Below are 12,116 nucleotides of genomic sequence, written 5' to 3'. Positions count from 1 at the left end.
CTTCCTGTATAGAGTTGTAGAACAGTTTGAGTTGGGAGAGATCTTTAAAGATATCTAGTACACGCCTCTGACATGGAAAAGGACATCTTCCACCAGACCAGGTTGCTCAAAGCCCCATCCAACCTGTCCTTGAACACTTCCAGAGACAGGGAACCCACAGCTTCTTTGGGCAACTTGTTCCAGTATCTTATCATCCTTGTAGTAAAAATATTTCTTCTTTAGTCTTGTCTAAACCTACCCTCTTTCAGTTTAAAACCACTTCCCCTTGTCATATAACTATATGTCCTTGTAAAAACTCTTTGCTTTTCTTTTAAGTCCTTTTAATAAAGGCTGCAATAAGCTCTGCCTGGAACCAAGCTGAACAACCTTCACAGGAGAGGTGTTCCAGCCTCCTGCTCATTTTCATGGCCCTTCTCTGGATCTGTTTCAACAGGTCCCATCCTTCTTATGTAAAGGTCCCCAGAGCTGGCTGCAGTACTCAAATGGGGTCTCATCACAGCAGAGTACAGGGGGAGAATTCCTTCCCTCAACCAGCTGGCCAGGTTTGATTGGTCGGACCAAATAAGCTTCAGCTGCTTTCTGAATTCCCAGATGTGTATTTGTGTGTGCTTAAAAATCTACCACCTTCCAAAACCAGGCATTGGTCAGACACCAAAAAACTTGGAAAACAGGAGATCAAACTTCCTGGTCCAGTTCAATCTTTGCAGGGCAAATTACTGAGTGATAATGGGGCTGGCCCAAGATAAATGTTTCTGTCAGACAACAGATTTAAATCAGGAAGGCATTACCAGACAGCTTTCTATTAATAAAACTGCAGTGTATGCTATGGCATTTATTTATAAGATGACTGTGGGCTGGTATTTCATTTGTTGTTTGTCTTGCACAGAATGAATTTAAGTTGCTAAGTGGAACTTGTTTCACACAGACAAAAGCTGCAATCAATGAGGGGCGGAGAAGTGTGCAATCCCAGCTTTTCAGATGCAGAAATGCATTTTACAATTATGAATTGTTCTTTTCTAAAATAAGATTTATATTAAGCTACTTTTGAATATTTAAATAATTTGTGTACATTGCATGCGAGCAAAGATGACATTTTAGTGTCAGGGAGCTTTATATAAAATGATTTTCTAATGAGTCCTCGTCTCGTTCAGAGTTTTCTACAAAATCTCTTTTTTTTCCATGCTGATTTCAATGTCATGCTTCCAGCCATGCAATCGGAGCTCTGTTGATGTGCCACATCAACATAAAATGAGAGGAAATTTTACTTAATTGGGATGTTTTGATATTTGTCCTGATGCATTTCTTGGTCATATGTATTGTGATAATCCAAATTCTGGATGTTGGTCTTCTTCCATGTTGAGCAACAGGGTTATCACTAGAAATTTCACTGAGCTCTGTGTTCATATTTCCAGCTTTAGAACACTGCAATCCTAGATCCTTGATCCACAACTTGCTTGAGACGAGTTTGAATGATGTAATATTTAGCCTATTTTCTGTTGCCTCTTCCTCATCACCTTTTAGGCACATTGTAGTCACAATCCTTGAGCCAAACTATGCTTTTGTTTATATCTTTCAAGTAAATTGCAACATTTAAGTACCAGTTATACAAGCATTTTGACTTTATTTTTTACTTTACAGAAGGAGACTGGAAGATTACTGTAGTCACTGGAGATTTTGAAACAGCTGGCACAACAGCAACAGTATCCCTTTACGCTTATGGAGAAAACAAAGCTTCTGGTCCTATTATTTTGGGATCTGGGAAACACCAGCTGTTTAATCCCAGCAGTGAAGATACATTTAAGGTGTAGTATAGTTGTTATGTAAACTCCAGAGAATTGAAAACATATGCAATATAGCTTTTCTCAAAACAAGATAATAGAGGTAATAAAAAGGACTCAAAGCAATATGTAAGGATCACAAGTATTTCTGAGGGAGTGGCTGACTTTTTATGATAGTTTTAAATCAGCCAATGTATTCACAACTGCATCAAGCAGACATGTCTCTCAGAATCTGCTTCATACTTGCATCTGCTTAATGTGTTAGTTTACACTAGATGTTGTTCATTTGAAGAGGTAAAAAGAATTTTCTTTATCTGGTCTTTGCATTCATGAAATAAGATAGTCTTGGTTATGGCTTGTGTTGCAAGTTCATCTTTGAAAGTGTCCACTGTAAATTCTTCCATGAACTTCCTTGGACTTCCACTGAAGCATACTATTGTGTGAACCTTTTCTTGGAGAAAGTAAGAAGGAAAGGGGGGATGGATAGGGACTAGAATAAAATCACACAGAGTATGTTAACTCGTGATTCAGACTGGTGGTGTCCTGCTTCTCCAAGCAAATGGAGAGATTTCTCTCTATTTATGAAAAAATCTCTGAGATGTCCTTCAGAAACATAACATTTCTCAGGACTTCTGCAAGATCGTATAATTCCTGCAATTTCCTCTAGTTCATGCAGTTCTTCAGTCAGGATTGTATCTGTTACGGTAGTTAAAACTATGATATGTCTTTTAGGTTGAAATAATTTATGCATAATAAACAGATGATAGAGAATCAGTGACAGATGGGACAGGAAGTATCTGTGATTTTTTAAATTTTTTTTGCTGTTTGAAGTATAAGTAAGTCCTTGCAGAAGAAAGGCAGTGGTGATCTTCCCCTTACATTTTTTAAGTAGAAAGCAACTTGGCTAAATTTACAGATAATGGTGTTTTAAGATTATCTCATATCGAAACAGGAAGGTGAAATCAGTGTTTATCTGAAAACAAAATTTAAATATTCCTTTTCAAATCATTCTGGCTGTATGATCTTCTTGGATATTTACTGAGCTGGTTAATGCTGTCTGACACCAGTTCTTAATCATTTATTCTGTTCCTTGAGGGAAGAACCAAGAACATTTGTTTGCTTGCTTTCTCTTTGGAAGAAGCAGTATATATCCCAAAGCATAATTTTTATCCTCCCAGCAACAAAGCAAGATTGACACCTGCTCCGGGAGTTCTGATGATTTCTATCCACATCAACATTTATGTTTAGGTGTGATATATTGCACCTTGGTTTTGTGCCGGATGTTTTTCTTTGGTGATATGCCATTGTACTGAGAAATACAACTTAAACCTTTTATAAAACCTAACTGTGTAATCAAACCTGTAAATTCATCTGTAACCATACCATCAGAGCTTCAAAGTTGACCAGATGTCTGTCCATCCATTGTTTCTCAAAAGCACTTAACTTTCAGTCAGTGCTGATCAATGGGGAGAGAAAGAAAAGAACAGATAAAGTGTTTTTGGTTTCCTTTTCCCACACTTTCCCTCTTAAATGTCTCAATTTAATAAGGTAGCTGAGTTTTTTGTTAATCCAAAAGAAAACTCTGTTCTCCAACTATTTCAGCACTTCATATTGCCACAGTTTTCTGTTGCAGCCCAAGGGAATGAGTCCAGCCACTTCAGAGATGGAGGGTAAAATGGCACTTCATTGGAGGGAGAACTCTGCTTAAATAGGGTAGGGAAGCCGAAGGTACTGGAAAAGTGGGTGGAACCAGGGAGGAGTTGGGGAGGAGTATGCTAATATGAACCAATGAAGATGGAAAATGGGAGGAGATAACCATAAGGGATTACTAATTAATTAGTACTGCAGTGCAGCAAATCCTAATCAATCAGGGGAAAGGGAGAAAACTGGGGTACAGAACACTGAGGGATTTTATAAAAAACTGAGGAGTAAGGGTACAATGAGGATGAAATACAACAAACATTAAACATGAACATGAATATGAAGTGTATTAACATTCCTTAGACGAATGTAAAGAAGGTGTTTTCCACAGGAGTTCCGTAGATTTCTTCACGTATTTCTATGTCCTTTTTCCACTGCTCGTAGTCAAACCTCTCCTGTACTCCCACAGTTTTCCAACATTAAGAGCATCATATAATAACATCAGTAATTCTAAAACCTGTGGAGTTGCAGAAAAATTGGATAGCACCTCTTACTTTTGATTACGCTAGTTTAATCTATTAAGTTTGGGAACCATCTTGACTAAATGGCCCTTGATTTGCAGTCTTTGTGTAGAAATTTGCTGCATATTCAAAGGCTATTTAAACTCTAGGTAACCTTTTTTTTTAAACAAAGTGTTAGCTGATGCAAGGAGCTGAGAGAGTTCAGCATAATATAATGGAAAAAAATAAAGTTCAATCATGCCTCACAAAAACAATCAAAGTACCATATTGTTTCAAAATCCCTCTGGTCAAAAATACAACCATAAGAAATGACGGAGAAATGGCCACACAAAGAGAATGAGACAAAACCATGCTGGATTGTCTGAATAAAAATCAAGAGTAGTAGTCTGAGAGAAAGTACAGTCAACTGCGTAGTAACCTAAAAATAAATAATGAATATTCAGTAAAGATAAAAAAATGAAAAAAGAAAGTTATTAAAGCTCGAGTGAATCAACTTGTGCTCCTTTATATCCACCTGAGATTTCATTGCTCATCTAGAACTCGATTTTGATGTTACTTATATTGCTGTATAAAGCCAGTGTAACTTCATTAACCTTGGCTATCTCTGATTAAGGTTTGTGTAAGTTAAATTAAAAACTGGCCAGACTCCAGTGTAATGTAGGTGGAGCCATGAAGCCTAGCCATGAATTTACAGATATTGTGTGACGGAGAGAGTTCTTGTTTCTGACTGGAGGCTTGGGTTCTAGGTTCTCAAAAGACAGTCATGTGTAAACTGCACAATATTTGCCCTTGAGGCCTAGCAATTTTTCCTACAGATGGGTATGTCAGGGATGAACAATATAGGAACATTAAAAAAACAGTGTTGAACTTTGGTGGGTTTCCCTTTCTGCTCTGCAATTGTTCCTGTGTGTTCCAAGAAACTACTTCTAGGCTACAGTTTTCTGCTTCTCTTACTATTTAGGCATAGTTTTTAGGGCATAATTTTTCTGTTGAGAGTCATTCCTCCTCCAGCAAAGGGATATCAATCTACCGTAAGTTACAGCTTTCATCACAAGTGTGATCTGTTTCCTGCATTTTCCTCTGGTGTCATCACAGTCCCTGATTACTTCTCAGTATTTCAAAAATACTGATTTTGGCAGAATGTTAAGTTGCTCAAGACATTGAAGCTTTAATTATATTGTAAATTATATTCTCTGTAGCTCTGTATTCTGCATCATCATTCTTTGAAACATGGTGAATTATCTCTTATGAGTGTACACACTGTTTGATAAAGAAATTCTTTTTATAAGTATTCTTTTAATGTTTAGTCATGCCAAATATTCCCTTCTGTGTCAAAGAGAACTAAGCAGAAGTCTGTAAGCCTATTATCTTCAGTAAAAGCCAGCTGCAATCTCTCAATTTTTATTACTTCAATACATAATAATTCCATACCTTCGGGTACAAGTTCTGCTGCTCCAGTAATAGTGAAGTCAGTAAACGCACTGACTGGTTCTGAGATCTGCTTTCAAAATACTGCTTATCTTAGTTGATAGTGGCAGGACTCAGTACTTCCTTAACAAGAATTTTTTCATGCTTTTCTTTGTGAGTTTACTTCATTATCAGCTCTGCAATCTCTTTAGGGCAGTGTTGTTCTTACCAATCTCGACACATTGTCCAGTTTATCTTAAATAATACTATATTAAACTACTAGAAAGTCTGGAATTTTTTCCTAACAGATTTTCAAAATCTTTGCTTTAACCTTATTTTTTATTTTGTAGTTGGTGGCTGTCTTTCTAAGGAAGGTAGTTGTTCCATGTTTGCAAGTACAGAACATGGAGTATGCATTATATTTTAGGAGCATTGGAAACTGTAATCTGACCCTGATGGGAATTTTGCTGCATGAACCCATTTCTCTAATTTGTAAAGACAATGCCACATCCAGTCACATGATTTAAAGTTTCCTCATCTGTATAAATAATCCTTTAAACACTGCTATGCTCTATCAGGGCAAATACCAGAAAATAATATGGGTACATGAAAAGCAGGTCTCCTCCTAATACTTGCAGAGGTACTTGATCATAAAAATTAATAAACAGTGTTCCTGTGATAAGATTGTTAAAGCTCTAAAACCAGCCTTTTTCTTTCCAGTTAAATGTGCTTTGTTTGTAAAGAATTGTGTTCATCAGGTGCACCTTAGGCTGTACTGCATTATATGAAGGTGGTACACTTAGAAGTTTATCTGTCGTTTTTCATTTTGGTTTCCTCCTGTTTAAATACAATCATAAGTGATTTTAAATAACCTATACACGAATAATTAAAACTCCTTTCTTTAGAGTCAACCCTATAGACTCTAAGAATCTGTTGTGTTTCATTGCATGTCTTTCATTCCTCTACCCTGGATTTGTAGTTATTCATTCATGAGTCAAAACTGAGATCTCTAAAGTAAAATGAGAAGCAGTGAGGAGAAAACTAAATGTTGTAAAAATAGGTTGAAACAAATCCATTTTCATGCTTTTCCTCCTATTGTTTGAATAAAAGAGCCTGAAATGAGCTCAGTGAGAATCCTTCCAAACTGGGAAGATTGCAGAAGTTAACACAAGCACTGATGTAGCTATCCACTCTCTTAACCATGAGACTGACGATGTCTAAAAGCTGGGCATAGCTTGTGTCCTGCTATTTTCCAGCTGTCCCTGTTTGCCATAACAACCATTTAGGTCCAGAAACAGTGGAATAAAACCTAGGGAAACCCAGGCTTTAGTCAGAGATGCATAAGGCAGCACAAAACAATCATACTCATAGCTTTAACTCGACTTGAAACTGTCTGTGAAATGCATATGATGAGAAGATGAACCTCATTCCTTACTGAGATAAAAAGAAGTATGTAAAATTATCTCCATCAGCTACAGTCTGTGCATGAAGCAAAATTTAACTTGTTCCAATAAAACAACATAGAATGATTGCAAGGAGCTCACAAACAATCTTGGAGAAAAACACAACTCATGTCATCTTCAAGAACTGGGAGTGAGGAATGTGGTGCTACTTGTTCAGTAATTATTCGGTATGTACTGGAGTATGGAGTGTATATAGATAGATATATAGGGAGATACATAGATATATGTCTGTATTGAATGTATATATATATATACACATATGTACTTGGTGTTAGAATAATTTGATTAACTGCCCACTAAAAAAAACCGTTCTTTCAGAGCTTGAGTAGACTGGAAAAGAAAGTGTTTAACTGTCAGTGTGCAATAAGAAGTATTTGTTTATCCAGTTTATTTTTGTGACCAAAGCAACTATGAAGTGGGAAAAAATAATGCTCATTTTTGTGTGGCCTTTAATTCTACTCCTTGCATGTCTATATATCCACCCTTTTTCATGAGACTGTTAAGTTTCTGTGTGAACACCTGTGACATACTCTAATTCTTTACTGTGTCAAGTTTCTTGGGCATAATTAACAAGTTGGCTGAATTCAGACATCTGGAAAAAGCAAGCACCATGGGTAGATCATGGGTACTACACTGATATATTAGTTATGATATTTTTGGCAACAGTTATTAGCTGAATGCTCACAATTAAAAAATATCTTCTACTTCCAAAGATTTCTTCATTATATGCAGATGCTGTAGAAGTTAAACTAATAAAGTCAATGATTTTTCTTTCTTTTGGGAATCCAGTTGCTGTGCATGACTTCTCTAAAATTCTGTTAATGAAGTGGCCTTACGTGAAATTAATAACTGTCTGTTGAACATGTTATCTAGTGGATGTGTTAGGCATTGGGACTTTGGTGCAGCTGCCTCTGAAGTGTTGATTTATCCAAATGATTTTCATGCTAGTCTGAGTTTATCACGAAGAGATTGCAGGATACTTTATGTACAACATGAACGCAGTGACATTATTTTGCTTATAGCAGTATATAAAAGAGAAATGGGGTCATTACATGTATTCTTTCCATCCTTTTATGGAGGTATCTTTCCACTGAACAGTTTTTTGGTCAGAGAAGGAATTACTTCACTTTTCACTTAGCTAAACGTCTTAAGTACATGAAAATAGGTCATATTGACTCCACTCAAAATATCACAGGTATGCTAGGGACCGAAAAGTGTATTTGCATAGCTCATTTAGAAGTGGAATTAAAATTTAGTCCTTGCATCCTCTTTAGGAAGAACTTCTTGCTGATAAACCTGGATTTCAATTTATGCTGAGAGACAAATTGTAAAATATGAGTTTCGTTAATCTTCAATTTCAAAAAATAAGGCCAAGTTGTCTAATGCATGATTTAATGAAAATGTTCCCATTGCCTTTGGTAAGAAGATAATTTAGTCCTATGCTTGTACAAAAATAAATAGTAGCAATGTGCAAAGTGTATAGGTGTATGGATTAGCAAGTCAATCTAGTTTAACTGCTTGCAAACTTTTAGAATATGACTGTGACTGAAGCAAAGTGGCTGTGTTTGAAAATGTGGCCCTTTTGAAAGTGGTGGACAGTTTTTTCAATAATATGTACTGGTACTGATGTTATAAAATATGATGTGTTGGTATTATTTCCTATAACAGTGAAGAAAAATGCTACAAAGGTTATAGAATTGCCACTATCATTGTAGCCACAATGGTATTATTAAGGTTATTAAGTACTATCAGTCTGTCACATAAGCAAGGTCTGTATGAGGTCTATCCCCTTTAGAACTTATCACAGAACTTGATGCAAATTGGTTGATGCATCAGAAGGAGTTTCACAATCAACCAACAAATGAACTGTAGATGATTATTCAAATGTTTTATAAAAACTTTTGCTATGAAGAGCATGAGGTTGGCATTTCTAGAAGATCTCTGTAATAGGCCATCCCTAAGAAAATCAATATACCTGATGTTTGTCGTATTTCTTGACCTCAGTGAGATATCTGTGTTTCCATGCCCTTGTTTGTTATCTCTGCAGCTTAGGTCTTATTTACGTTCTATTTGTGGCTGATGTAAGCCACATAAGAATTGAACCTGACTTTGAATTTCCATCCATGTCCAAACTCTACTACATCAAGCTGAAGAATTTACAGGAAGACACTTTGCAAGCCAGTTTTTAATATGTTTAATCAACAGATGTTTGAAACTCTGCAATGGTTTGACCGTGTGCTTTGGCTGAGGACTTGATGTCTGATGATTTTGACAATGCTCTGTTGCAGAGAACAGCAAGGATTAGTCTCAAGCTGCTACTTGTGCTGCAACACTGCTGGTCAGTGCTCACCAGCAGCAGGGTGCCATGGGAAGCAGGACACTGGTCAGTCTGAGTGACTACTGTGCTAACTCAGGTGCACAGTGGCTAGGACTCTTAACAGGTTTGTTCAGGGCAGTGTAGAACTATCCCAAAATACATCAGCTGTCTATCTCCCTGTACCGTTGTCATTTAGGAGGTTTGCGTTCCCGCAATATCCACTCACAGTGCAGTGCAGGAGTGTCTTTATTATATTCACCACATTCTTCAGTAGATTTACAACATATTTGCTGAGAAGGTTGTTGCTATTCCTCTCTTATTCTGTCTGCACAAATTCTGCTAGTCACAACAGAAATTGCATGATTATATGAGAGTCCAGGTGACTGTAGATGAGATCACATCATTCTTGAGCAAAAATACGAGCTTTACAAAGTTAGTCAAGAGAATTACAATTGATAATTTTTGATCTCTCAATTCAGTTATGGAAAAACAGCAACTAACCCAAAATGAACAGAAAATTTTAGAAAAAAATACAGAATTTTCGACTAGTGTCTTTTCCTGAGGATTTCAACATTTATGAAGAGAGCTTTGCAATGTCCCTGTAGGAGTCACGTACATGTTTTTCTTGTTGTATAGTTGAGAAAGTGAAGCAAAGAGGGCTTGTGAACTATGTAATGTTTCTCAGAAAGCCTAAAGCAGATTCAGGAGTAGAATCTAGTTGCTTGATTTTCAGAACAATGCTTTAGTCCTGAGACCCATTCTTTCCTCTTTTGACTTTTATTGCTTTTTTATCAGAATGGCTATTTCCATATAAAATTGAATGTTACTTTTGCATCTGTGGTGCTGGAATACAGAGCAGCTAGACTAAGGTTTCTGTAAGCAGGTTGTTTATGAGGGCAACAAAGTCAACTTTGTTTTACAACTTTTTTCATAATGTTCTGGCTGTGAAAGCAGATTTCTAGATGCCAGGTTGCATTCAAGTCATGCAGAATTTCAAGGCAATTTAGTCAACACTAGAAATGAAGAAACAACCTTAAGACACAGTGTTTATGTTGTCAAAAGAATATCATTAGCTCTACTGTGTTATAAGAGTGTTTTCCTCTGCGTTTCACTGCAAAAGCAAAATTTGACATACATTTGACAGGATTCCAATTGACAAAAACTAACATGTTAGCAAGTCAATACCACTGAGAGACCAATGTGATATCTGATCTGACAGCAAGATAAATTGTTCCAAAAATGAAACTGGTACTGAAACTAAATTTGTAATTGTATTATACATCTTCCAGAACATCATATACAGTTGATTTGCTCTCTGCCATTGACATTCTTGTCTTAATTTCCATGCAAGAATAAACACAATTCCCCCCCCCCAAGAACACCCATAAACAATTAGTCAGAAACAGAATATTAAGCAAAAATATTAACTGTATTACTAAGCATGTTATCAGCTTGGCAGTGTTCTGTGTTTTTAATTATTTTTGAGATTTTTCAAAAACCTAATGGTCTGGACAGAGCTTTCTGTTCCCTTTTTTTTTTTTTTTTTTTTTTTTTTTTTTTTTTTTTTTTTTTTTTTTTTTTTTTTTTTTTTTGGTCGGGTCTCCTACATGTGCTTATTTTTATGATCTCTTTTCTTCAGTTATACCAGTGGTCTGCTAAACATCCGCTGCTATGCGGCTGACAGGACAAGGGAGGTGATTCTGCCCCTCTGTTCTGCTCTGGTGAGACCCCACCTGGAGTACTGTATCCAGCTCTGGGGTCCCTAGCACAAGAAGGAAATAGGTCTGCTGGAGAACAGCAGGAGGAGGACCACAAAAATGGTCATCTGGCTATAGCACCTCTCCTATGAAGAAAGTCTGAGAGAGTTAGGGCTGTTCAGCCTGAAGAAGAGAAGGCTCTGGGGAGACTTTATTTCAGTATTTCAGTACTTAAGGGGCTTATTTCCAGTCTTTTAAAAGGGACTGAAAATTAGCAAATGTAACACCCATCTGCCAGAAGGGTCAGAAGGATGATCTTGGGAACTACAGGGCTGTCAGCATGACCTTGGGGCCAGGGAAGGTCATGGAGCAGATCACCCTGAGTGCCATTGCATGACGTATGCAGGACCATCAGGGGATCAGGCCCAATCAACATGCATTGATTGAAAGGCAAGTCCTGCTTGACCAACCTGACTCAGTGTGAGGGAAAGGCTATGGATGTTGTCTGTCTAGACCAGATTCATGAAAGAAGGTTGTAGTGAGATGAGAGTCAGTATCAAGTGAAAGGACAAGAGGAAAAGGCCATAAATTGCAATAGGGGAGGTTCAGATTATATATTAGAAAAAATTTTTTTCACTGACAGAGTGGTTAGACATTAGAATAATTTATCCAGGGGCGTCAATGGAGTCACTGTCTCTGGAAGTGTTCTAGAAGTGTCTGGATGTGGCACTTAGGGATATGGTTTAGGGGTGATTATGGTGGTGCTAGATGATCTTGAAGGTCTCTTCCAGCCTTGATGATTTTATGATTTTGTGATTATAAGAAAGATGGGGATGGACTTTTGGCAGGGTCTGTTGTGATAGGGTGACAGCTAATGGCTTTTAACTAAAAGAGAGTAGTTTTAGACTAGATATAAGGAAGAAGTTTTTTACAATGAGGGTGGTGAAACACTGGAATGGGTCGCCCAGAGAGGTGGTGGATGCCTCATCCCTGGAATCATTGATGATCAGTTTGGATGGGATTCTGAGAAACCTGGTCTAGTGGAAGATGTCTCTGGTCATTGCAGGGGAATTCACCTGGAAATATACCTACCATCTTAGACTTTCTTCTAAAAAAAAATTCACTTTAGCATAATATGATAAATAAATATAATTAAGAAAATTATAGCTTCACTTTTGAGCCATCTCATATGATGTGTACTATAGATATGTACAATTTGCTTTATCAATAGTTTCAGTTTGCTTCATAGACAAAAGACTAATTAGATGCTTCAGAAGTTGAAAGAGGCTCTT

General features: G+C 37.0%; 1 protein-coding gene across 1 annotated transcript in view; it reads left to right on the top strand.

The window, feature by feature from the left end:
- Positions 1-12,116, top strand: part of LOC108505097 (lipoxygenase homology domain-containing protein 1) — a 127,943-nt gene that overhangs the window by 21,113 nt on the left and 94,714 nt on the right. The window contains exon 10 of the mRNA XM_017830776.1: positions 1,639-1,802. Coding sequence (XP_017686265.1) covers positions 1,639-1,802 — 164 coding nt within the window. The remainder of the gene's footprint in view (positions 1-1,638; positions 1,803-12,116) is intronic.

The sequence above is a fragment of the Lepidothrix coronata genome, unplaced genomic scaffold (genome assembly GCF_001604755.1).
Source record: "Lepidothrix coronata isolate B3197 unplaced genomic scaffold, Lepidothrix_coronata-1.0 Scaffold6, whole genome shotgun sequence".
In the NCBI taxonomy this organism is placed as follows: domain Eukaryota; kingdom Metazoa; phylum Chordata; class Aves; order Passeriformes; family Pipridae; genus Lepidothrix; species Lepidothrix coronata.
Note: the sequence above shows the minus strand (reverse complement) of the source record. Positions and strands in the feature narration are given on the sequence as shown.